At 33.5% G+C, this 26,580-nt stretch overlaps 2 protein-coding genes across 2 annotated transcripts; both read right to left on the minus strand.

Moving 5' to 3' along the window:
- Positions 1 to 2,803: 2,803 nt before the first annotated feature.
- Positions 2,804 to 4,729, minus strand: LOC114734782 (BRASSINOSTEROID INSENSITIVE 1-associated receptor kinase 1-like). The gene is made up of 4 exons (XM_028922428.1): positions 4,591 to 4,729; positions 4,166 to 4,507; positions 3,533 to 3,915; positions 2,804 to 3,374 (listed from the first exon to the last, which is right to left on the minus strand). Exons 1-4 carry the CDS (start codon positions 4,727 to 4,729, stop codon positions 3,045 to 3,047), a joined length of 1,194 nt encoding a protein of 397 aa, XP_028778261.1. The 3' UTR covers positions 2,804 to 3,044.
- A 5,762-nt stretch (positions 4,730 to 10,491) lies between these two features.
- LOC114734784 (somatic embryogenesis receptor kinase 2-like) lies at positions 10,492 to 11,174 on the minus strand. Its single transcript, XM_028922429.1, has 2 exons — positions 10,983 to 11,174; positions 10,492 to 10,818 (listed from the first exon to the last, which is right to left on the minus strand). The coding sequence occupies exons 1-2, from the start codon at positions 11,172 to 11,174 to the stop codon at positions 10,492 to 10,494; spliced, it is 519 nt and encodes a 172-aa protein (XP_028778262.1).
- Positions 11,175 to 26,580: the final 15,406 nt, after the last annotated feature.

Genomic DNA, 26,580 nt, shown 5'->3' on the forward strand with positions numbered 1-26,580 from the left:
CTCTTTATTGATAATTTGTTCGAACATTGGTTGTCAAATCACTTCTGCTTAATCGATAATTTGTTCTGAAAAATTCTCCTCTGTTATATTGCAACTCTAGTTCTTCACAGACATTGATCGATCAAATAATCGATCAGTATGTTATTGATCAAATGATCGATCATCATCATATTTTTCTGTATTATTTTCATATAACTTATTCAAACAAAGCATTAATTTGTCATTTTCTAAATCAAGCTTTTTGCAGTCTTTAATCGATTAATTATTAATCAATCAGTTAATCGATCGTCAACTCACCTTTGCACATAACTGTCAAACATTCTTTGGACTGTTTTTTGATCAGTTGTTCAATCAATCTTTTATCGATAAATTGTTCGATCATTTCACTTTAAGAATAGTGTTCACAAAAGCTTGGTTTTATCGATAAGCTGTTTGATCAAACAATTATCAATCATCTATTCGATCAATGCAACATTTGTTTTTCTTAAACAGTTCTTTACAATGATTTTCTTAAAAATATTTTCATTTTATCTTCTAGCTTTTCTCAGCCTTCCCCAATCGTATAAATCTCTATTGAAAAGATACGAAGGCATACAAACTTTAAAAGAAACAATCTTTGCACAAAGATTAGAAGTACTTCATTTGTTTGTATTTCACCATTTATCAATCACTTGTTCTATCATTGAATGATCAATAACGAATTCGATAAAGGAACATTTATGTTAAGTCTATTTCTGTTATATTTAATCGATGATATGATTAATCAAAGGATTATCGATCAAGACATTGATCAAGTGAGTCCTGTTTACTTTTTAAGTATCTGATGATTGATTCCATGTTTTCCAACTGATGTATCAATGTCAAGAATCATCACTCCTTTTGTTACTCATTTCTATTTTCTTGAAGAAGAAAACTTACTTGTGCCAAGAGACTTATGCAGATTACGAAGCACAACGATTAATTTATAGCCCTTAACCTACTGTGTCAAAAGTATTAATGACGAACTACCGTTGTAACTGTCGAACACACGCAAGCGATCTTCCAATGGCTAGAAGCTCTTTAGTCTAATGGATAACTAAAATATTCCAACTATAAAAAGCACAAAGAGTATTGAATGAGAGAATTGAATACACGAGCTACTGTCTGCTGAAATCTACTATTGCATTCAATATTCTGTTTTACCGAATTTCAGTGTTTATCATTTATATACTTTGTGAGAGAGTCTGTTATATCTTTACTCAAATTCTGAGAGGAATTTAAGAGTGTGGACTCTTGAGAGGCTTGTAACCTTACGGGTAGTAAGAGGGAGTGATTGAGAAATTCAATTATTGTACTGAAGCACCAAAAGCCCGTTCAATTTTGGAGATATAGTAGAAATCTCAAAGGTACTCTGAGAACTGGACGTAGGTCAAAGTGGTTAAGATCGAATAAGTATAAACTCTGTGTCTTCATTCTTCGGTGAAACTTTCCAAACTCATCTCCACTGTTTTATCTGTTCAGTTATTTTATTTAGTTAAATTTTTATATATCACCCAATTCACTCCTCTCTTGGGTGAAGCTGCCACTAACATACTTTTGTCAGGATGACCCTGAAATGGGTTTATCAATTTGTGGACACTTGGGCAATTCCAATGGACAACTACAGGAAAAAATATATTATATTCCACTAACTACCACTCCCGTCCTAAACGTAAATCACTTATAGGAGGACTTGGGAGGAAATTTTAATCCTAAATATAAGTTATTTATAGTATATTTAATATTTATTTTTAATTTTAATTTTATTTAATTTTTATTGAAAAAGAGAGAGCAAATAAAAAGATGTTAAAATGATTTGTAAATATAGAGAGAGAAAACTTGATGAGAATAAAATTTAAAAATTTTCTCAATTTAATATATTTTTTTAATATGCAAAAATGTACTATAAATAACTTATATTAATGAAGACGGAGTAGTAATTATTAAAAAAAAAAAAAAAAAAGAAGAAGGCACACACGACAGACAAAGCAAATTAGCCACCGTTAAGACAGATAGGATCACAGGATACGATTTTATAGAAATTGAAATGTTGAAAAATTGTCCGCGGGGAAGAAAAAGGTGAGCCCCAGAAAAAGAAAATCACTTAATGAAACCAACATTAACGGCTATAGCCCATCAATTTAAAGTATAAATATCAAATAATTAACTTACACAACTTTAAAAAATTAATTAAAGATAAAATATATAAAAAAATAAAATTGATTTTCTTAAAATATTTTTATTTATAGAAGGGGTAAGTGGGAGATAAAATGAATAAAAAAATAAGTCGAAAGAGATATATATTAATTAGTGATAAAAAAAACGTTAAATAATCAGACAAATTTAAATAGTAGTTTATTAAAAAAAACAGTTAACCTCATTGAAAGTTTTAATGCCTATATTTTGATCTGGAAGGACTATCCATCAAATTGAAATTAAAGCATTAAGATTCAGGTTACTATTATGAGGCTTATAACAGCCCAAGCGACAGCAACAGCCATGTGCGCCCTCGACGCTAAAGTCATCTCTTCTGCCCCACCTCTCCTCTCTCCCCCTCTCAAAATCAATCAATCAAACACGGGGATGCTTTGATTATCCAGTCTTCGGCAAGTCTTCCTCAAAAGGACAAGAAGCTTTAAGTAATTGTTACGAAAATAAATCAACACAGAATAAGGGGGCAACGCCAAATTGCCATTTGCCGTCACCTGTTACCATATGACAAAAAGCATATTTCAATGCAATTCAAGAGCACCCCCAAAATCTACGTCCTTGTTGGATACCTGAATTTGAAAGGGAAAACACACTTTCATTTACTATTTTCTAGGCACTAATTGTTCTTTCATTTATTTCTTACACATTAATTGTCCATAAATATAATACAGGTACAACGTCAACGCAAGTGATGGTCACCTGTGTACTAGACTCCCAATTACACATTCATGGCAACAATCACAACATGATCAGTGGGGGGATTTTATCTGGCCAGCAGGAAGAGAATCAATTAACATATATTAAGGTTGAGAAGATCATCTGGGACCTGACAGTTCGTCTGGGGGGATATCTGAATCTGAGTCTAGAATTGGCGGGCTAGAGAAGTTCACTTGGGAGTAGCAAGGAAGGGTTCCGTCAACTAATGGACCCGTCCCGTCTTTCTGCCATTCACCCCATTTTTCATCAGGCCCATCATCTTCAAGCATCTTTAGCACCTCAGACATCGTTGGTCTTTCCATAACCGAGTTTTGTGCGCATAGTAAGGCCACTTTGATTAAATGCTCTGCCTCCTCTTCATTATATTCATAGCCCAAATCAGCATCCATTAGTGTTTCCAATTTCTTGTCTTTGAAAAGCCCTATCACCTGGATCCAAATATTGAATAGCGCATTGTTATACTCATTGCTGAATAACCTTTTGGGATCAAAAGGAGAGCAACTGACACAACATTTTAGCAAAAGATGTTTGATTATTATATAAAATTACCTCATATAAATGTTGCGAGAAAATAGAAAATACATACCCAATCAATTAACATGACATCATCATCATCGCCAAGTCGTGCACGAACTAAAGCCATCTGTCCAGTTAATAGTTCAAGAAGCATCACACCATAACTGAAAACATCAGACTTTTCCGAAGACATTCCGGTGGAGAGGTATTCTGGTGCAATGTGCCCAACTGAACCAAGCACAGCTGTGTCTTCGTAGTCCATGGGTTTTGCAAAGCCAAAGTCCCCAAGAACTGCTTCAAACTCCTCATCCAATAGTATATTGGCAGCTTTGACATCACGGTGAATGATCTTTGGATCACAATGATTATGCAAATAAGCAAGCCCCCTTGCGACTCCCAGTGCGATTCGCTTCCGTACAGGCCAATCAAGCGGGGGCCGTGACTTCGGGCGGGCTAAGACATTCGAAGACAATTGAGGGCAAACCCAATATACATAAACGCGTCTCAATCTAAATGAAACTACAATTTAGATATTTAACAGTAAGATGTTTTTGTTTCTTTTGGGGATATTTATCTCTTTATATATTATGTTTGCATCCAAGTCCCAAATAACTTCTAATACTCTCAGAATTCTTGCTCATATTTGACTAACAATAAATCAAGATAAACAACGAATGAGTTTGAAATTGAAGTTAAAGGATACCTCGTAAACACAATGCCACACTACCATTGGCCATGAAAGGATATACAAGCAACCATTCAGTTGGGGTCTTGCAATAACCACGCAGCCGCAGCAAGTTACGATGGACTGCCAGGCTGATGATGTGTACTTCTGTTTGAAATTGCACCTCTCCAAACCGAGCGCCTTCCTCTTTAAGTCTTTTCACTGCAACTAGAGACCCATTAGCCAATCGTCCTTTGTAAACCTCACCAGATCCACCTTTGCCCACAATCTTTTTGTTACTAAAGTTGTCCGTTGCATCTTGCAGCTCACGCAGGGAAAACTTTCTAAGCTGACTAAGGTGAATTTTAGGATGCTCCTCGGCTGCAATTAGTAAAAGGGCCAAATTGTTGATAAATCAATTATGGACGTCATGTATAAATCATCAGTGTCGTTAATATGTATACCATCTTTTCCATTATTCTTCAACTTGCCAGGAACATCAAAGAGATAATCTTGTGTTGTCCTCTTCCGGCGATAACCAAGTGTCCTTGCGAACACTGTAGACATTAATCCAGCAATAGCTCCGGTAGCACTATTGCCCATAATATATATGTCTTCAAGGTTCTCCACATTAACACGTTTCCTTATCTTACACTCCGCTGGCCTTATTTATTTATAGGAGGGTGGGACAAGAAATCTCCTAGTTTTATTTATAAGGTATAGAGAGAAATTTTACATATGAATATATAATTTTACCCTTCAATTACTATTGTGTTGACTTTGTTCTTATGAAGTGTAACATATACTCCCTTTGTCTTTTTTTATAAACAACAACTACCATTCTCCTCTTATCTCTAAATATAAGCAACATTTGCAAATTGTCTTAAATTGTTGTAGCAAATTTTCTATTTTACCCCATTAATAATTTATTTTAATATTCAATATATTTATTATCTCATTTCCTAAACCATCATCATCTCTTTCCATCCACATTCTCTCTCTTTCATAAATAAGGATATTTTGTAGAAAAGACTTTCAATTTCTACCTATTTATTGTTTTTAAATAACTTTTTAATTTATGTAATGGAGTACTCCGCTGTTGCTTATAAAAAAAGACGGATGGAGTATTAAATAAGAATAAAATTAAAAAACTGTTAAATTTTAACTGAAAGTTAATAAAGTTTAATATTTTTTTAATTCATATGATACGTGTTGAAAGTGACTTGTATAAATAGCATCATAGGAGTATTTTACAGTTTCAAGATTAATCCCCAAATCAAATCAATCCAATATAAAGATGATTCCTTTTTTTTTTTTGGGCCTGATTGTGATGATTTCCACTATCAGATAAAGAAATCCATGAAATATTCAACTATATTGCCCTGTCAATTGGAGCCTTAATTTCGGTCAACTTCTTTCCCTTCCCAAAAAAATAGTGTGATATTGATGAACTTTTAGACCTTGAACTTACATGCCCAAGGGTGGAGTTTTAATCATTACATAATTTTAAGGTATGTGGCATGTGAGTTTCAAAGGCCGGCCCTTTACACCCTAACCCTTATTTACAGCTTTACCAAATATTCAAGCAATGTTAAAAGTCATGGACAAATGCTTTTTTTGTAAGGAGGTGTTTAGAAAGTGTTGGAAGCACTTTAAAAAATTATTTTTAAGTAGAGTAAGTTGAAATAAAACTCCTCTCACATTTATTTTGAATTATATAAAATTAGTTTTAAAATCATGATTTGATTTTTATCCAAATACCCCTTAACTTTAGAAATATAATTCTATTGTGATAGGCATCCTACACGGAGTGCGGAAAATTTGACATAATTTTGTTCATCGTCCTCATCCAATATCATGACTTTTTTTTTTATGGATTCCAATTTTATTTATATTTCTTGTTAAAAATCATGATTTTTTTTTTTCAATTTCTAGCTTGACTTGCAACTCTTATGAGCGTATTTAGAGGGCTGAAAACTTTTCAACAAAATATCACCATCACGTGGAAAATCAGAGACATTTGTTTCACATTTTGGCGCCTTTTCCAAGTGATAATTGAACCTTTTGAATATTTTGTCTATCTGATTTAATTTCTAACTTACTCTATTTTGTAGGTCTTGACGTCTCTTTCTTGAGGGTCGAGTATTCTACACACGACTTGGAAAGCTTGGCATATTATTTATATTCTCTTCGTTGTCCAGTATCATAAATTCTTGTGCCCCCAAGTTTTACGCAATATTATGGTCCTCTTGTAACTTACAATTATTGAGGGTCACATCGTGCACGCCGCAAGTTTTCCACCAAAGTATACGTAGGTGATATAATGTGTGTGTCTATATATATAATGAACCAAAATAGTGACAAGACGGTGAAAATGTATATTCTATTTATTGATCTGTTGTGTACACTGTATATGCAATATATAGACTAAGCTAACCAGTACAATGAAAACATGTATAAAGGAAAAGAAGAATCTGGAATAGTAACACTATTCCATATGATACGTGTTGAAAGTGACTTGTATAAATAGCATCATAGGAGTATTTTACAGTTTCAAGATTAATCCCCAAATCAAATCAATCCAATATAAAGATGATTCCTTTTTTTTTTTTGGGCCTGATTGTGATGATTTCCACTATCAGATAAAGAAATCCATGAAATATTCAACTATATTGCCCTGTCAATTGGAGCCTTAATTTCGGTCAACTTCTTTCCCTTCCCAAAAAAAATAGTGTGATATTGATGAACTTTTAGACCTTGAACTTACATGCCCAAGGGTGGAGTTTTAATCATTACATAATTTTAAGGTATGTGGCATGTGAGTTTCAAAGGCCGGCCCTTTACACCCTAACCCTTATTTACAGCTTTACCAAATATTCAAGCAATGTTAAAAGTCATGGACAAATGCTTTTTTTGTAAGGAGGTGTTTAGAAAGTGTTGGAAGCACTTTAAAAAATTATTTTTAAGTAGAGTAAGTTGAAATAAAACTCCTCTCACATTTATTTTGAATTATATAAAATTAGTTTTAAAATCATGATTTGATTTTTATCCAAACACCCCTTAACTTTAGAAATATAATTCTATTGTGATAGGCATCCTACACGGAGTGCGGAAAATTTGACATAATTTTGTTCATCGTCCTCATCCAATATCATGACTTTTTTTTTTATGGATTCCAATTTTATTTATATTTCTTGTTAAAAATCATGATTTTTTTTCAATTTCTAGCTTGACTTGCAACTCTTATGAGCGTATTTAGGGGGCTGAAAACTTTTCAACCAAATATCACCATCACGTGGAAAATCAGAGACATTTGTTTCACATTTTGGCGCCTTTTCCAAGTGATAATTGAACCTTTTGAATATTTTGTCTATCTGATTTAATTTCTAACTTACTCTATTTTGTAGGTCTTGACGTCTCTTTCTTGAGGGTCGAGTATTCTACACACGACTTGGAAAGCTTGGCATATTATTTATATTCTCTTCGTTGTCCGGTATCATAAATTCTTGTGCCCCCAAGTTTTACGCAATATTATGGTCCTCTTGTAACTTACAATTATTGAGGGTCACATCGTGCACGCCGCAAGTTTTCCACCAAAGTATACGTAGGTGATATAATGTGTGTGTCTATATATATAATGAACCAAAATAGTGACAAGACGGTGAAAATGTATATTCTATTTATTGATCTGTTGTGTACACTGTATATGCAATATATAGACTAAGCTAACCAGTACAATGAAGACATGTATAAAGGAAAAGAAGAATATGGAATAGTAACACTGGGATGGCTTGATTGGGCTTGTCATTGTAATTGGGCTTCAACATTCCCCTGCGAGGTGATCTGGGCTGGTAGCACAGTGAGACTCGAACGTAGACAAGCGAACATTGACGAAGGAAAAGGTTTTGTTCAGATATCAGCAATTTGGTCTTTAGAGGAGACATGAAGAATATGAATTAAGCCAACAGCAAGCCTCCCACGGACAAAATGATAATCTAGAGAGATATTGGAAAGTTAGGTTAGCTACAAGATATGGGCACCAAGATTATCACAATAGAGAAAAGGGGCCTCTAGAAGACAAATATGAAGTTCATGGAGAAGATTTTGAAGCCAAATGAGTTCACTGGTGGCGGCGGCAATTGATTTATATTCTGCTTCAGTGCTGGAGCGAGCAACAGTAGGCTGCTTTTTGGAGCTCCAAGTAATCAAGTTAGGACCAAAGTAAATAGCAAATACACCAGTGGATCTAGAATCATCAGGATTTCCTCCCCATTCAGCATCAAAGAAGGTAGAGAGTGTGTGGGAAGTGGATGGTTTAATGTGGAGAGCGTAATGAGAAGTACCGTTAAGGTACTTGAGGATTCGTTTAATAGCAATCCAGTGATGCTCTTCGGGATTGTGCATAAATTGGCAAACGCGATTAATAGCAAAGGTGATATCTAGTGGGGTGAAGTTTAGATATTGTAAGCTTCCAACAATGCTACGATAAAATTGAGGATCAGGAAAATCAACGCCAAACAGGGAAGTCATGTGAGTACCAGAAGACACGGGTGTTGAGATAGGTCGGGCATTAGACATTTTGGCCTTAAGAAGCAAAACAAGGATGTATTCCTTTTAAGATAGAAGTAGGCCTGAATGAGAAGGTAAAACTTCAATCCCTAAGTAGTGTAGCCAGCCAAGATCTTTAACAGGGAAGGAGTGACTGAGTGCTTGAATGGCAAGGGGAGAGAGAAAACTTTTTAGTAATGATAAAATTGAAAAATTTTGTTAATTTAATACATTTCTTAATATGCGAGAATATGTTATAAGTGACTCATATTAAGGATCAGAGTAGTACACATAATAATGGTATGCATAATGATTGATGGATTATATGTCTTAGGCTGCCCGGAATCAAAACCCCACCTTCAATGGCCTGTGCAGAAGTGAATGGCACTGGGATCTCTAGAGCCATCCACTACACACAAAAAAAGACTTTAGGCGACGACTTTCGGTGGCGACAAAAAAATTCGCCGCTGAAACTAAGACTTTCAGCGGCGATTTTTTTTGTCGCCGTTGAAAGTGAACTTTTAGCGGTGACTTTTTTTGTCGCCGCTGAAAATGAATTTTTAGCTGCGACTTTTTTAGTCACCGCTAAAAGTATACCTTTGAGAATCATTGGGTTCACTTTCAGTGACGACTATTAGTGTCGCCGTTGAAGGTCTGACTTTCAGCGGCAACTTTATAATGTTGCCGTTGAAAGTGTAATATAATAATATATATTTTATTTTACAATATTAATAAACAAATTCAATCTAGCTCAGTGGCAAAAAGATTAAACGCGAAAGGAGGTGGTTACGAGTTTGAACCTTGAAGAAGACACATTTAAAGTGAAAATATTTAGACAATGACATGGCGGGGAGGAGTGATGTGGCAATGACGTGGAGGTGGCTAGTGATGATGTGGTAGCCGGTGACGATGACGTGGCGGCTGGCGATGATGACGTGGTGTTGGTAAAGCCAATTCTTCTTAGGCATTACTTTCAACGGCGACAAAAAAGTCGCCGCTGAACATCCCTTTTCTCGCGGTTGAAAAATTTTCAGTCACGGCTGCTGCAGCAATGACTTTTTAGCGACGACTTTCAGTAGTGACTTTTTATTGCCGTTGAAAGTCAATTTTTTTGTAGTTATCGGAAAGTCTTCGGAGAAGACTGATGTTTTTGGTTATGGCGTGATGCATCTTGAGCTGTTAACTGGATTGATGGCTTTCATTCGTGCCCGACTTGTCAATGCTGATGATGTCATGTTAACTGATTTGGTACGTTTTCTATTTTCTGGTAACATTTATATGAGGTGATCTTATGTAACATTTATATTTTCTTAAAACATTCTTATTTATGGAAGGGGTAAATGAGAGAGGAAATTAATGGAAAAAAATATATAAGAGAGACATGTATTAATTAGAGGTAAAATAATGCATTAAGTGATCAGAAAAATTCAATTGGTGGTTTATTAAAAAAAAAAAATCAAGCTCCTTCAAAGTTTACTGCTTATATTTTGACCTGGATGGATTATCAATCAAATTGAAATTAAAGCATTAAGATTCAGGTTACTATTATGAGTCTTATAACAACCCAGACGAGAGCAACAACCATGTGCGGCCTGGACGCTAAAGTCATCTCTTCTGCCCCCCGTCTCCTCTCTCTCTCAAAATCAATCAACCAACGGGGATTCTTTGATCATCCAGTCTCCGGGAAGTCTTCCTCAAAAGATTAAAGAAAACCTTAAGGTAATTATTGCGAAAATAAATCAACGCAAAGGATGAGCGGGGCAATGCTAATACGACAAAAGCACATTTCAACGAAATTCAAGAGCACCCCAGAAAGGTCATCTAGGACCTGACAGTTCTTCTGGGAGGATATCTGAATCTGAGTCTAGAATTGGCGAACGAGAGAAGGTCACTTGGGAGTAGCAAAGAAGGGTTCCATTACCTAATGGACACGTCTCGTCTTTCTGCCATTTATCCCATTTTTCCTCAAGCCCATCACCTTCAAGCATCCTTAGCACCTCAGACATCGTTGGTCTTCCCATAAACGAGTTTTGAGTGCATAGCAAGGCCACTTTGACTAAATGCTCTGCCTCCTCTTCATTATATTCATCGCCCAACTCAGCATCCATTAGTGTTACCAATTTCTTGTCTTTCGCTAGCCCTATCTGCTGGATCCAAATATTGAATAGCGCATTGTTATACTCATTGCTGAATAACCTTTTGGGATCAAAAGGAGAGTAACTGACAACAATATTTTAGCAAAAGATGTTTGATTATTATATAAAATTACCTCATATAAATGTTACGAGAAAATAGAAAGCATAAATACCCAATCAATTAACATGACATCATCATCATTGCCAAGTCGTGCACGAACTAAAGCCATCTGTCCAGTCATTAGTTCAAGAAGCATCACACCGTAACCAAAGACATCAGACTTCTCCGAAGACATTCCAGTGGAGAGGTATTCTGGTGCATTGTGCCCAATTGAACCAAGCACAGCTGTGCCTTTGCAGTCCATGGGTTTTGCAAAGCCAAAGTCACCAATAACTGCTTCAAAATCCTCATCCAATAATATGTTGGCAGCTTTCACATCATGGTGAATTATGTTTGGATCACAATGATTATGAAAATAAGCAAGGCCCCTAGCAACTCCCAGTACAATTTGCTTCCGTACTGTTAAGAGTATTACAAGATCAGTGCACAAGTCTGAAGCCCAACAGTGTACAAGTCTGAAGCCCAATAGACAAAGCAAGCCCAATAGCTAAAGTCCAGTGTCTGTTTTTACTTTTACAGCTGTTAGTGTTCTAGTATATTCCTTATTCTTTGTACAAGTGACCACGTGTATACATCTCCTGTAATCTAGGGTTTCTTACCCTACTTATAAAATGAATAGTAATCTCCTTTGGTCTGTGCGCCATTATTATACAGATTCTTTCCTATTACAATTTTATCTTGGCATCAGAGCCATTAGGTTAGCTACCAATAACGAATCCCAATGCTTCCAGTGAGTCACCTGTGAATGAGTCCAGCCGAGCTGATGAGAGCTCTGTGGTCACTACTTCCTTGCTGGCTAAGTTGACTGAAAAAAACAGTCTGTTGTCCCAATCCGTGTCTGTCAAGCTAGACAGGCTCAACTACTCACTCTGGCTTATCCATGTGCTACCCATCATCAAGGGTCATAAGCTGGAAGGCTTTATTAATGGAACCAAGTGCTGTCCTCCTCAGTTTATTACAGAAGGAACAACGACAAAAGTGAATACAGCATTTGAGGATTGGGTTGCTACGGATCAACTATTGTTTGGATGGCTCCTCAACACAATGATGTTGGAGGTTTCTGCAGAAATGACTTCTGTTTCTACTTCAGCTGGCTTGTGGCTTGCTGCAAAATAGATTGCAGGTGCTCAAACTAAGTCCAGACTTCTTCTTCTTCGGTTTGAACTTCAGAGAACTCATAAAGGCTCCATGAAGATGCATGAATATCTTTCCAAAATGAAAAATCTAGCTGAACAACTATCTCTAGCTGGGAGTCCTATGCCTTTACCAGATTTAATTGTTCAAGCCTTGGCCGGATTGGATGGAGACTACAATCCTATTGTTGTGCAACTCTCCAATCGAGCTGATGAATTAAGTTGGATAGAAATGCAGACTCAGCTCTTTACTTATGAGAGCCGTCTTAAGCAACTCATGCAACTTTCTGAGATTCCCTCTCAGTTTGCTAACTATGTTCGACTGGATGAGAGCTTTCCACCCAGATCTGAAGGTACATCTTCAAGAAATAATTGGCGTGGTGGTTGAGGAAACAAAGGAAGAAGAGGATGTGGTAGGAATGGTCGTGGCTATGGCAGATTCAGTAACTCAAATAATGATGGTCCTCTTAAGTGTCAACTGTGTCAAAGAATAGGTCATACGGCTGAAAATTGTTTCTATCGGTATAATAGATCTTTTGTTCCATCTGGTAGCAGGAAGATGAACAGAAACTCCTATACTGATTTGGACAGTGCTTATTGGGCTACTCCATAAGTGGTAAATGATGATGCTTAGTACCTAGATAGTGGAGCAACTAGCCATGTCACCAATGATATCAGTAAGATTGAGAATCCTTCAGAGCCTAGTGGTAAGATGAACATAGCTGTTGGAGATGATTTTAAGTTAAGAGTCGAAAAAGTTGGTTCTTCAACTATTCAAAATGTTACTAATCAGAAAGTTAAGTTGAATAGAGTTTATATACTCCTGCTATTAAAAAGAACTTGCTTAGTGTGTATCAAATGGCTCGTGATAATCAAGCTGATGTTATCTTTAACACTAGTGGTGTTTCTGTGATGGCTCAGGGAACAGGTCAGACTATGCTGCAGGGAAAACCAAATAATGGAGGCATGTTTCAAATTCTGGACAAGAGAAAGTATGAAACAAGTGGCAATGGAGAAGACTTAGTTTTAGTTGCTCAAAGAAGCTGTTAATTCAGCATCTAACTTCAAAGTTTTTAATAGAACTTTTTGGCATTGTAGGCTTGGTCATCCTAGCGACAAAGTTCTAAATAGAATTATCACCGAATGTAATTTGAAAGTCTCCTCTAGTAATGAAAATGAACCAAGTTTCTGTGAATCATGCAAATTTGGTAAAATGCATTCTTTGCCATTTAAAGTATCTACTTCACATGCCTCTAAACCACTTGAACTGATACATACTGACCTTTGGGGTCCCTCACCACTTGTGTCTATGAATGGGTTCAGATACTATATACTGTTTGTTGATGATTATAGTAGATATTCTTGGGTTTTTCCTTTGAAAGCAAAACATGAGGCACTAAGCATGTTCATTCAGTTTAAAACATTTGCTGAAAAACAGTTTGAAAGCCAAATTAAAATTGTTCAAAGTGATTAGGGAGGTGAATACCGAAAGTTTGCTAAAGTTCTACAAGATTTTGGCATTCATTTCAGACATTCATGTCCTCACACATCTCCACAAAATGGAAGGGCTGAAAGGAAACATAGACACATAGTGGAAACTAGTTTGACACTTCTGGCTCAGGCTAAAATGCCTCTATTTTATTGGTGGGAAGCTTTTCACACTGCTACAGAGTTGATTAATAGATTGCCCTCAGTGGTACTGGGTGGAATTTCTCCTTTTTTTTAGGCTCACAGGGAAACTACCTGACTATGAGAACCTAAAATTTGTTGGCACTGCTTGTTATCCCTGTCTTAGACCCTATAATCAGCACAAGATGCAATTCAGGACCACTAATTGTGTTTTTATTGGATACAGCAACAATCATAAAGGGTACAAGTGTCTTAGTTCCACAGGTAAAGTTTATGTCTCTCGCCATGTAGTGTTTAATGAAAGTGATTTTCCTTTCTCAACAGGGTTCTTGAACAGAAGCAAGTTACCTGATGAAGAGGTGCATCCAAAGGCATTTTTCCAATCTGCTCTTTCTTCTCTGCCTAGTGTCTGTCCATTCACTCCCATTGATCAAGATAATCAACTAAATGATTCTTGTCCTCCTGCAGAAGAGTCAGAAGAAGCATCTCAATCACCTCTTGTACAGATTCCTATAGAAACACAGAATGAACTGACTAAACTGAATAATACTGATCTGTCCTCAGATTCAAGAAGTGGGAATCTACAACCTACTTTATTTTCTACACAAAGTCGAGAGCAGAGGAACACACAGACTTTAACAATGCAATCTGAAAATGAATCTCAAGCCAGACACCAAATGGTTACTTGAAGTAAAGCAGGGGTGTATAAGCCTAAATTAACATATGTAGGAGCTGTGACAACCGAGGAAGTTATTCTTAGAGAACCATCAAGTGTTCATGACGCCTTGAATTCAACCGAATGGAAACAAGCAATGATGAATGAATATAAAGCTCTTATGATGAATCACACTTGGGAATTAGTTCCTTATAATGGCCAGAAACAACTTATAGACTGCAATTGGGTCTTTAAAGCCAAATCTCTAGCTGATGGGTCTGGTTATAAGCCTAAACCCCGACTAGTTGCTAAAGGATTTCAACAAAGACCAGGAGAGGATTTCGATGAAACTTTCAGCCCTGTGTTAAAACCGTCTACACTAAGGTTTGTACTGTCTCTTGCTGTAACGTTTGGTTGGAAAATTAGGCAGTTAGATGTTAATAATGTCTTTTTAAATGGAGACTTACATGAACTTGTTTTGATGAAACAACCTGAAGGGTTTATCTCTCACAAATTTCCTCATCATGTTTGCTTGTTGAAGAAAGCTCTCTATGGACTAAAACAAGCTCCCAGAGCTTGGTTTGATAAACTGAGGTCTACATTGCTAAACTGGGGTTTCACTCATTCAAAGTGTGACACATCCTTATTCTTCATGAAACAGAAGGATTCTATTCTGTTTGTTCTTATCTATGTTGATGACATAGTGATAACAGGTAACTCATCAAGAATTATGGAAATGTTCATTAGGAATTTGAACTCTCTTTTTGCTCTTAAGGACTTGGGTTTACTCCATTCCTTTCTTGGAATTGAAGCATACAGAGATAACACATGGCTATATTTAAAACAGAGCAAATATATATTGTCTATCCTCAACAAGTTTGGAATGACAAATTGCTCAGCTGTTCCTACTCCTATGGTTGTTAATCGACATTACTCGAAGCTTGAAGGGTCACCACTTAAAAATCCTACTCTGTACAGACAAGCAATTGGGGCGTTGCAATACTTAATCAACACCAGACCAGATATAATTTTTGCAGTAAATAAATTAAGTTAGTTCCTATCTTCACCAACCAATGTACACTGGCAAGCACTCAAGCGAATTCTTCGCTACTTAAAGGGGATGACTGATCTTGCCTTACTTATCAGACTGAGCACTCACCTGAATTTACAAGGCTTCTCAGATGCAGATTAGGCGGTTTGTCCAGATGATCGACGATCAATCGGAGGGTATTGTGTCTTTCTAGGTGACTCCTTGATTTCTTGGTCTGCAAAGAAGCAGCCCGTGGTGGCGAGATCATCAGCTGAGTCTGAATACAGGGCTCTTGCTAATCTATCAGCTGAACTTGCTTGGCTCCAATCTCTAATTGGTGAGCTCAGGGTTTATCTCAAACAACCTCCGATTGCTTGGTGCGATAATTTAAGTGCAGCAGCCCTTGCAACAAACCCCGTTTTTCATGCTAGATCGAAACATATAGAGCTTGATATTCATTACATCAGAGACAGAGTTCTAGATCGGAAACTTCTGGTCCGATATATCCCTTCCTCTGAACAAGTCGCCGATCTATTCACTAAGGCCCTATCACATTCGAAGTTCTGGAGCTTCAGAGACAAACTGGGCCTAGTTAGATCACCAAGGTCCAGTTTGACGGGGAATGTTAAGAGTATTACAAGATCAGTGCACAAGTCTGAAGCCCAACAGTGTACAAGTCTGAAGCCCAATAGACGAAGCAAGCCCCATAGCTAAAGTCCAGTGTCTGTTTTTACTTTTACAGCTGTTAGTGTTCTAGTATATTCCTTATTCTTTGTACAAGTGACCACGTGTATACATCTCCTGTAATCTAGGGTTTCTTACCCTACCTATAAAATGAATAGTAATCTCCTTTAGTCTGTGCGCCATTATTATACAGATTCTTTCCTATTACAATTTTATCTCGTACAGGCCATTCAAGCGGGGGCAATGATTCCCAGCGGTCTAAGACATTCGAAGACAATTAAGGGCAAACCCGATATACATAACCGTGTCTCAATATATATGAAACTACAATATAGATATTTAACAGTAAGATGTTTTTGTTTGTTTTGGAGATATTTTTATCTTTATATATTGTGTTTGCATCCAAGTCCCAAATAACTTCTAATAATTTCATAACTGGTATTCATATTTGATCAACAATAAATCACGATAAACAACAAATGAGTTTGAAATTGAAGTTAAAGGATACCTCGTAACCATGATGCCAAACATCGTTACCCACATGCATGAAAGGATACACAAGCAACCGTTCAGTTGGTGTCTTGCAAAAACCAAGTAGCCGCAGCAAATTACGGTGGACTGCCAAGCTCATAGTTTGTACTTCTGTTTGAAATTGCAGATCTCTAATTGGAGCGCCTTCCTCTTTAATTCTTTTCACTGCAACTAGAGACCCATCAGCTAATCGTCCTTTGTAAACCTTACCAGATCCTCCTTTACCCACAACGTTTTGTTGCTAAAGTTGCCCGTTGCATCTTGCAGATCCCGCAGGGAAAACTTTCTAAGCTGACTAAGGTGAATTTTAGGTTGCTACTCGGCTACAAAGGGCAAAATGTTGATAAATCAATTATGGCTGTCGTATAGTTCATCATCAGGCATTATGCAAACCATCTTTTCCATTATTCTTAAACTTGCCAGGAACATCAAAGGAATAATCTTGGGTTATCCTCTTCTTGCAATACGCAAGTGCACTGGCAAAGACTGTAAACATTAGTCTAGCAATAGCTCCAGTAGCAGTATTCCCTATAATATAAATTTCTTCAAGGTTGCATGCATTAACACGTTCGTTTCCTTAATTTTTATTTCTTAAAACAGTTTCAAGATTAATCCTCAAATCATATCAATCAAATACAAAGATGTTTTCCACTATCAGATAAAGAAAACCATAAAATATTCAACTATATATTGCCTGCCAGCTAACTTCTTTCCTTTCCCAAAGAAATAGTTTAATTGATGAACTTTCTGTGCTTCTTCCGCGGAATTGCTATTCTTTCTTTATCTGTGTAAACTTTAAGAAAGGAAACTATAAAAATCATCCCATCAGTGAATAACCTTTTGAATAAAATATATAGGAGGGTAATAACAAATTTTAAATTGTAAAAAATAGCAAGTTATAATGAGAACAATGGCATTTATAAAAGTTAGACATGTAAATTTAGTTTCAGAAATGCCATCATCTATTCAATCATGATATTAAGGGAATCGATTGCGGTTTGTTAATTGAATGATGACTCATTTATTAATGAGAGTATGAAAAGAAATTTTTAATAAATGCATAAAACAAAGGATTTTTCTCTCTCTTATAAATAAGGTGAAAAACACATATAATTTGTTTTTGAAAAACATAAAAGGAAAGTACATTTTGATCATTTAATTGAGCCCCGACCCTTAAAAAATTTAATAAATGTCCGGAGCATTGCAGGGGGCTAAACACCCCCCCAGGCCCCCCGGGGGGGAGGGGAAGGAGTAAACTCCTCACTAACATTGGTTTTTGGGCCAGCCACTAATTCCCGAGTTAATTATTAGAGCGCAATACGTTTTGCCTTTTAGTGGGTGTGGAAGATGACTCAGAAGGTGAGGCTCTGTTGCTTTTGCTTTGTTACTTTAACAAACTTTCGAAGTGCTGAAGCATTTTGTTTCTGTTTCTAAAAGTAAGGTTTCGAACACGAGAAACTGGACATTATTGGACATTATTATTAGTAAGGTTTCATCCAATCTCCTTCCCAGTTTTGCCGTTTTTGTGTGGGAGGATATTGTTGGACATTATTGGTTTGATTCTATTTAAAAAGAGAATAGAATGAAACCAGAATCTGTCTCTCCACTGCATTATCAAGGATTGAAACTCTAAGACCTTCTTTATTTCACTAAAGCACCTAGAAAGTATATAATAATACATTCTCCCTCCAATAACTTTAATAAATATGACGTCCAGTAATGCGTTGTTTAGGTCAAAAGTTAGGGTCAAAGTTGTTAGTAATTAAGGGAGAATTAATTTCCTAATACCTCAATTCATGTAATGAATTTGGTTTGTAGTGTGAAATGTGCCATGCTATATGAAGGTTTTGATATCTTCCAAAGACCTGCAAGAATTCAAGCATTAGTGAAGCCAAGTTAAAGGAAAGCAAAGGAAAAGGTAGCAAAGTTACTAATAACTCTAACATTAAATTTGTGTTGATTGTCATTTGTGACTATTGGCCATGATTGTTTGAGGTTATGTGTATAGTTAAGCATGTAAATCCTTGCAAAATGTTGTGGATTCCTTGGCTTTGTGCATGTATAGTTTAACATTTTTACTGTTACATGCATGCTGATGTTGTTGTTAGTGACTACTGCTATTGATATTTATTTATTTGACATAGGACCAAGTACCTCCAAGGGCAAGAACAAGCAAGGTGAATAATAATTGGAAGAAAGGCTGTGCTTTTGTTATTTATTTGAAGGAATCTTGTGTGCTTAATGGAAGAAAATTAAGTTTCTGTATCTATGTAACCTATATATGGCACTTCGTATGTTAGTGGGAACAAAAACATCCGCGTATGCTAAACATGTTATAACATGTTCAATAACAGGAATGCATGTGATCAAACGTGAAATATATAAGTTGGATGACATAAGGGTAACAAATACTCCTAATGAGGACTAATTTTGGATAAAGTAGAAACGGGGCAAATGATATTAGATTACCACAAAAATTTCTAATATAATATTACACATGTAGAGATTTAATAAAAGCTCTAATTTGCTAAAATTAGATGTGTACATTGAAAGATATGAATTTCCAAAAGTTTGCACAAAATAATAAGGAAGTGTAGAATGGATAAATGAACAGTGCATGTGGTGTGGTTTTTCTGGAATGACTGGATATGGAACTGGATCATCTTGTATTTTTTCTCTATAGAAGACATTATGTTAAGAGCTTCAAATATAAATTTGAACCATTTCATTTCAATTATTTTTAGAATTAGTCATGATTTTACAAAATTTGCCTAAAAATTAACAAGGTTACAAATGAATAGCACCATCGGAATAAAGTCTTAAGTTGTTTTCTAATTCTAGAACATAAAGCGAATCAAAATGAATTAAAGGGGTTTAAAAGCGTCTATCATGCTCTTCTGAGTAAGAAAAATGAGGTGTCAGTGTCACATAACTAATCACCACACGCACGTGGCATACACTACCTATGCTTTGATTAAGATCATTCTCCCTAAAATGATAAAACTGTTCATACAATCGAAAATAGTCTTCTTGTGAGCTGCTTCATTTATTTTCATTCCCATATTTGTCATTGACAATAGAATAAAAAACAAAACAAAAGAACGCAACAAATTATAATTCTACGAGTTAAATCCCATTTTTAACAACGTGAAAAATAAGAGATAAAAAAGACGTATAATTAGTTAAGAGTATAAATAAAAAAATGTATTATATATTTAAACATCTCCAAAGTGTAACTTGTAAAAAGAAACATGTCCATCCGAAAGATTGTGGCTTACGAAAAGGAACAGATGGAGTAACATTGTAATTAGAATATTGACATTTAAAACAAGTTAGAGTTGTAATTTTATTTTCAAAAATACCATCATCATCCATCAAATAATGATGTTAAAGAAACCGACTAGTGGTTTATTAATTGAAAGGTAACTCATTTATTAATGACGGTATAGAAAGAAAATTTTGATAAATGCATAAAGCAAGGGATTTTTTGTTTCTTATAAATAAGATTAAAAAACACATATAATCTGTGTTCAGGGGGGGAAAAGGAAAGTTGTTACAAATATTAGAATATGTCGATGTCTATAAATTTTCTCAACTCTTGACCTTTCATATTCTACACTCTATAACCTCTCCATTGAATAGTTTTTAGAAGTTTTTATTTCATAACTCAAAGATTAAATGTACCACACTTATGTCAATTAATATTGTTATTTATGTTATGTAAACTTCAGTTGAGTTTGGGAGCCTATAAATAAAAGGCTATGTAATGCATATCTTGATCATCCAAACAAATAAAAATACACTCCACTTTCTCTCAATTTCTCTCTTATCTTACTCATCTCCTTCATTCTAAATCTCGCTTATATTTCTCATTTTCATAATACGTTATCAGCAAGAGTTTATTCTGAAGATTTAAGGTATAAGCCTTTTGTAAATTAATATATTCTTATAGTATATCACTACAAAAAAATGTGGTTTTAGTGAAGGAATTTAGCGACGGAATTTTTTAAAAAATTCCGTCCATCGCTAATCCATCGCTAATCCGTCGCTAACTCAATTTTTTAAAAAATAAAATAAAATGCCATGTGGCACATCTACCAATTGCCATGTCATCATTGGGACCACCTCCACGTGTCGTTGCCACCTCACATCTACTACCACGTGTGCGTCACGTGTCACCACCACATAATTCCCTTCTCAAAGTGACTTCTCCATGGCTTGAACCCAGGACCTCCTCTGTGCGCAAGTGCGGCTTTACCAGTTGAGCTGCAATGAACCTGTTGACTTATTATGTAAAATTATATATATTATATTATTTTACACAAACAATTATATATACATATATATTATTAAAAACTAAAAATATACTATATGATAATTTTAATCATAACTATTTTAATGAAAAAATATTTTTTAAATATTTTTTACTATTTTTATAATGTTTTATTTTTAAAAAAATATTTTTAATATAATTTTAATTTCTAACGACACTAATTTTGAATTTTACATCATAAATAATTTTTCATAAATATTTTTTAAATTTATTTTTTAATTAACATTGATAAGATATACAATTTAATTATATATATTATATTACATTATATTATATTATGTATATATGGTTTATATATTTGAAGAAAATCATTTACAATTAGTCAAAAAAATCTTGTTATTCAAAAAATTCAAAAAATAACTACTATAATAAAATCTAATAAATTACTTTATATAAAAAATTAAATGATTTAAATAGATTATGACAAACAGTATTTTCCTACTTGTATATATATCCTATGTAATTTATTTTCTTAAAATTTGCGACGGAATTTGCAACGGAAACAAATTCCGTCGCTAATTTTTTTGATGGATTAGCAACGGAATTAGCAACGAAATTGTCTGACAGAAAAAGATTCCGTCGCTAAATACAGATTAGCGACGGAATTTAGCAACGGAAAGAAATTCCGTCGCTAATCCATCAAAAAAATTAGCGACGGAATTTCCGTCGCTAATTGCGACTGAATTTGTTTCCGTCGCTAATCCGCTGTGTTTTTGTAGTGTATGATAATACTCTCTATTAACTTCTTCTTACTCAATAACCCTTTTTATCCTATTATCATGTGTAATTTTAATTTTCTATACATTTGCTATATATTATGTTGTTTCATTTATTCTTTCTTACATTTTAACTCTGTTGTATCCTCATTGTGATATTGTGTTATTTATTTTATTTATTTTTCAACACTTCTTGTTCCATTGTTTGTTTACATATATTTGTCTAGTTTATATTATGTCAGTTTATATCTATCACAATATTATACATATGATTATATAATGTTATTTATATTTGATTATGAATTTGAATTTATCTAATTTATTTCATTACAATATTATTTTAATTTTATTGAACGGCTAGAAGCCATAATACTTTTAATCATATGATTAGATGACCAGAAGTCATATCACTTTTGTAATTGTTCTTTTGTTAAAAAAAAAAACACTATGGGGACCTTTAAATGGCATGACAAGAAAAATCTATGGCACTTTGATGATCTAATAGTGACAAATATCAAAACCCTGATGAAGGCTCTGTAATGACAAATATCAAAGCCCTGAAGGCTAATGTTCGAATATCAAATGGCATAAAAGAGCTTTATTTGAAAGATTTTTACTATAGTCTTGAAAACTAGTATTTGATGAAATTAATTATGTACTATTGAAAGCAAGGAACATGTCTATAAGAGTAATAAAGAGCATGACCATATTGTACCATTGGAATTAATAATTGAAGGGCGATAATCTTTAGTCTTAGCTATTGAACCATAATTGAGGAGATATTGATACCTCTATAGTCAAAAACAATTATTGGCAAATGTCATAATATGACCAGAAGTCATATGAACAAATATATGTACTAATAAATTGAAAGTAAATGTTAAAATTGGTTATGAAATTAAAAGATTAGGAGATATTATAAAAAGTATTAAACATAGTTGTGATGCCCAAAGTAATGTGTTATAAAAAAATACTCTCAAAGTAGTTAAAGTTGAAAAATTGAACTATAAGCCAAAAGGCTATATCCGGAAGATTGATTGGTCGAACCATATACTTATAAGTATTTCATATTGAGATATTGATAATAAATATTCTAAGAGTGGTGTGAAACAAAATATACCAAAAAGTAGTTATTGGTCCTTTTGAGATATTAATTATTTTGCCAATTTATTTGCATATTTAAGAATATGAAATATGAATATAATTTATTTTCATATTAATAGAATAGCCTAAAAGATGGCCATATTATGATATTGATATTTATTGTGCCGTTTGTATGCAAATTAAAGAAACCATATATTATTCATATCTTGTTCATTTATATCATATTCGTATGATTTTATTTAATTTTAGTTTGAATGAATTATTATGATTTATTGATAATAAATTTTATTATTAGCGTTTGAAGTTATTTTTAATTTGACCAAATAAGAAATTAGTTGAGAAAGAAAAATTAAGCATTCATATAATATGTAAGTATTTTTTCAAATGACATATTTTGAGTCTTACAAATTAAATAAATGGTATATGGTATCTCAATTACTGTTGAGAAATTATGAACAATACATTTAATTTTACACTTTATTTTTAAAAAAATTTATTTTAAATGATCATCTATATTTTATGTTCCTTTCAACTATATGAGTCTGCTTATGAAAAGAAATTAAGTATGTGTAAATGATAATTATAATTTTAAGAAAAATTTATGAATGTTGAATTAGTTCAGATATCATGTAATCTTTAAAGTTTTGAAAATTTTGAAACAACATAAAAGAAAATTGGATATTTATATTCCTCTGTTATAATGTTAATATGTATGTTAATCCTTTTTCTTTAAAACAATGAATCATTGATCTTATATATTTAAATTAAATTAGTCTTGTTGTAATATTTGTGAGAAAAATAAAAATCATATATTTATGTCACATTTGAATTGAGCGCATGGAAAGTTATTTAACTTTGTGATAAAATTTATTACAAATAATTGATATTAATGTTGAATGGTTGGACAAAATCATCTTTGCAATATGTGTAAATTCTATATATATTATAAGTTAAACCTATGATACTCATGACTATTTATTATTATGGCTTACGATATTATTAAGATGAATTTGTCTTCTTATTCTTCTCAAATTACATGGTTCCCGAGGAACTATATATAAAAATATTAATATAGTTCCTGAAGAACAAATACATATTTTTCTTTATGGATGGATAAGGAATTGATGGTAAAAAATATGACCTATTGATCTACAGTAGAACTTCGATTCTCCAAAGAGTCTGAAAAGTGATAACTCAATTGAATTAAAATCCACAATTATATATGAACTAGGAAGTACTTGAACTTCCAAATGAAAGAGGTTATTGGCCTACTATATGTTAGTCACTGTTTTTGAAATACATGAATAAAGAAAACATGTTTTTATGACTCACACTTGAGGGGGAGACTATTGAAATACAAGTGTGAGTTGATATTGAATTGAGTTTTACTAATAGGAGAAAATTGTTATAGTAAACCAAAAGTTTACTTGCCCAATTCGATTTATAGTTGGTGTGACTTATTTGATCATCATGAATAATATATACGATGTAACAAATTATTGATGATTACTTATTAATATTCATTAAAGAACTAGAAGATTCTTCATGAATAGCCAACATATTACATGATCCAAGAATTCATATGCTGCTTATTCTCAATGAAAACTTGATTATGTTGATATCTCAAGTTATGATTTGGAATGGATTCCTACATTTCTAGAAATATATCAATTTCAAATATACGAGCCCATACAGATAGCGTATAAACCATAAAAGTATTCAATAAATTTGATAGATGCATCTATAAGATGGTTACATGTATTATTATTAGGTTACAACCTGGAGTTTGCGAGACTAATTAGTAAATTATTATATATGTTGAGTGCACATTTCCAGAAAAGTGTGATCCAAAAAATTTCTATTGCAAGCACTTGTGAGTTTATATCTTAGCTTTTGAATAATTATCATATATTATTTATTAGAAAATTTTTGAAAAGCCTACTTAATAGAATGATCTAGTAGAACAATTTATTAAAGCCTCCAGGAGTAGCTAGACCAATACTTTTGAAAATAAAATTTTCATTGCAATGTTGGCATATTTGGTTTGATATTTTATAGTACTTATACATATCAAGCCAATAAATTCCCCCAATAAAATTGGTTTTTGGTCAAGAGCCAAATCTTTCCATCTCAGAAGTTTAAATGCGTAGTATTTATTATTATCAACTCACCACAATGCACATAGATGGATATTTAAAGAAAATTGGGATAAATGTTGGGTAAGAATCTCCTTTTTGTCTCTAAATGAAATGAAAAGATGTTTCAAAATGAAACAAATTGATTTAGGAAACTTATACTGCATAATTAACTTATTGTCATTTGACAAAATTTTCCCACCATGAAGGGAAGAAATTGAATAGTTGGAAAAGAGAATAGATAGAATGCATTATTATTATTATGAAATATAGATCCTCATATATATGATAGTATGAGTCAGAAGTTCATCAAAGAATGCATTCATAAGATATTATAAAATATCTACCAGATGCTATTGCTGACCTAACTGAGTATTATTAGTAGAAAATGCTTCAATTAGTATAAATAAAAGTGAAACATGCTTGAAGCATAAGAGACTAATTGATTTGAATATAATTATATCAGATAAAAAAGAGTATGAAATTTAAAAGTCATATTAAGGAGGCATGTGTTCTAGAAGAGTGCTAAGACATAACTAATTGAAAAACCCCCAGAAGAGGTTTAGGTACCTAAAGAGTAATAAGAGATCTCAATAAGTTATGTCACAAGAAAAAAAAAAGAATCAAAAAGATAAAGTTGTTGATAACATTTTTTATAATAATATCACGTGATTTTAAAAAGGATCTTATATGAAGATAGAAATTTGGCCAAAAGCAAAACAAAAAGAGAAAAAACGCAATGAAAATATAATTATATTATTTCAATATGTGAAAATTTTGGACTTGCAATTCAAACACATGAAATACAAAGTTACTATGTCACATGAATATTTGTGTGAAATAAAGAATTTTGCAAAAATCTAGTGATTATGATTAGGCATACATTTTGTGGTGGATGCAATAATTTTTGCATATATTACTAGTCTAGCAGCACATGAAAAACAAAATATGTATTTGTTAGATATTGTTATAGCCTATACATGTGGCTCACTAAATAATAAAGCCTACATTAGAATTCTTTAAGGATTTAAAATACCAGAAGCATATCTACAAGAAAATCATCCAATACTTAAAATCTTATGTTGATTAAGACATCTAAGTATATATATATATTTTAAATTAGAATGAATAATTCTGTATTTCACTTTACCAGTAGATCAAGTCATTGAATGATTGAATGATTTCTAAATCATACATTTTTGCTATATTAATTTTGTCTATGAAAATATATTGAATTGGACCTAAAGTCCTATATGATTATTCCATGATGATATATTTAAATATTCTGTTGCTATTGCATGTTGTAATTTAGTTCCTACAGATTCGCAAATGGATAGATATTGATAACATATGCTCGGAAAAAAAAAAAGCATTGGAGATAAATCTCATAAGGCAAGTGGAGAGATATTGTTAAAAGAATACGTTTCAGCTAAACAGAAGACATGTTTAACAAAGCATTGAAAATAATCCACTTGAAAAATTAATATGCTCTATTGAGATAAATTCATAAAGACTGATGTTATCATCAGGGGGAGTAAAGATCATACTGTACTCTTTTCCTTAACTAAGGTTTTGTCCCACAAGATTTTCCTGGTTGAGGTTTATAAAAAGGCGGCCTTAATATATATTGTGTACTCTTTTTTCTTCATTAGGTTTTTGTCTCATTGGGTTTTTCCTAGTAAGGTTTTAATGAGGCACAA

Source organism: Neltuma alba, unplaced genomic scaffold (assembly GCF_004799145.2).
Source record: "Neltuma alba isolate B1F8T4 unplaced genomic scaffold, ASM479914v2 tig00013144_pilon, whole genome shotgun sequence".
NCBI lineage: Eukaryota > Viridiplantae > Streptophyta > Magnoliopsida > Fabales > Fabaceae > Neltuma > Neltuma alba.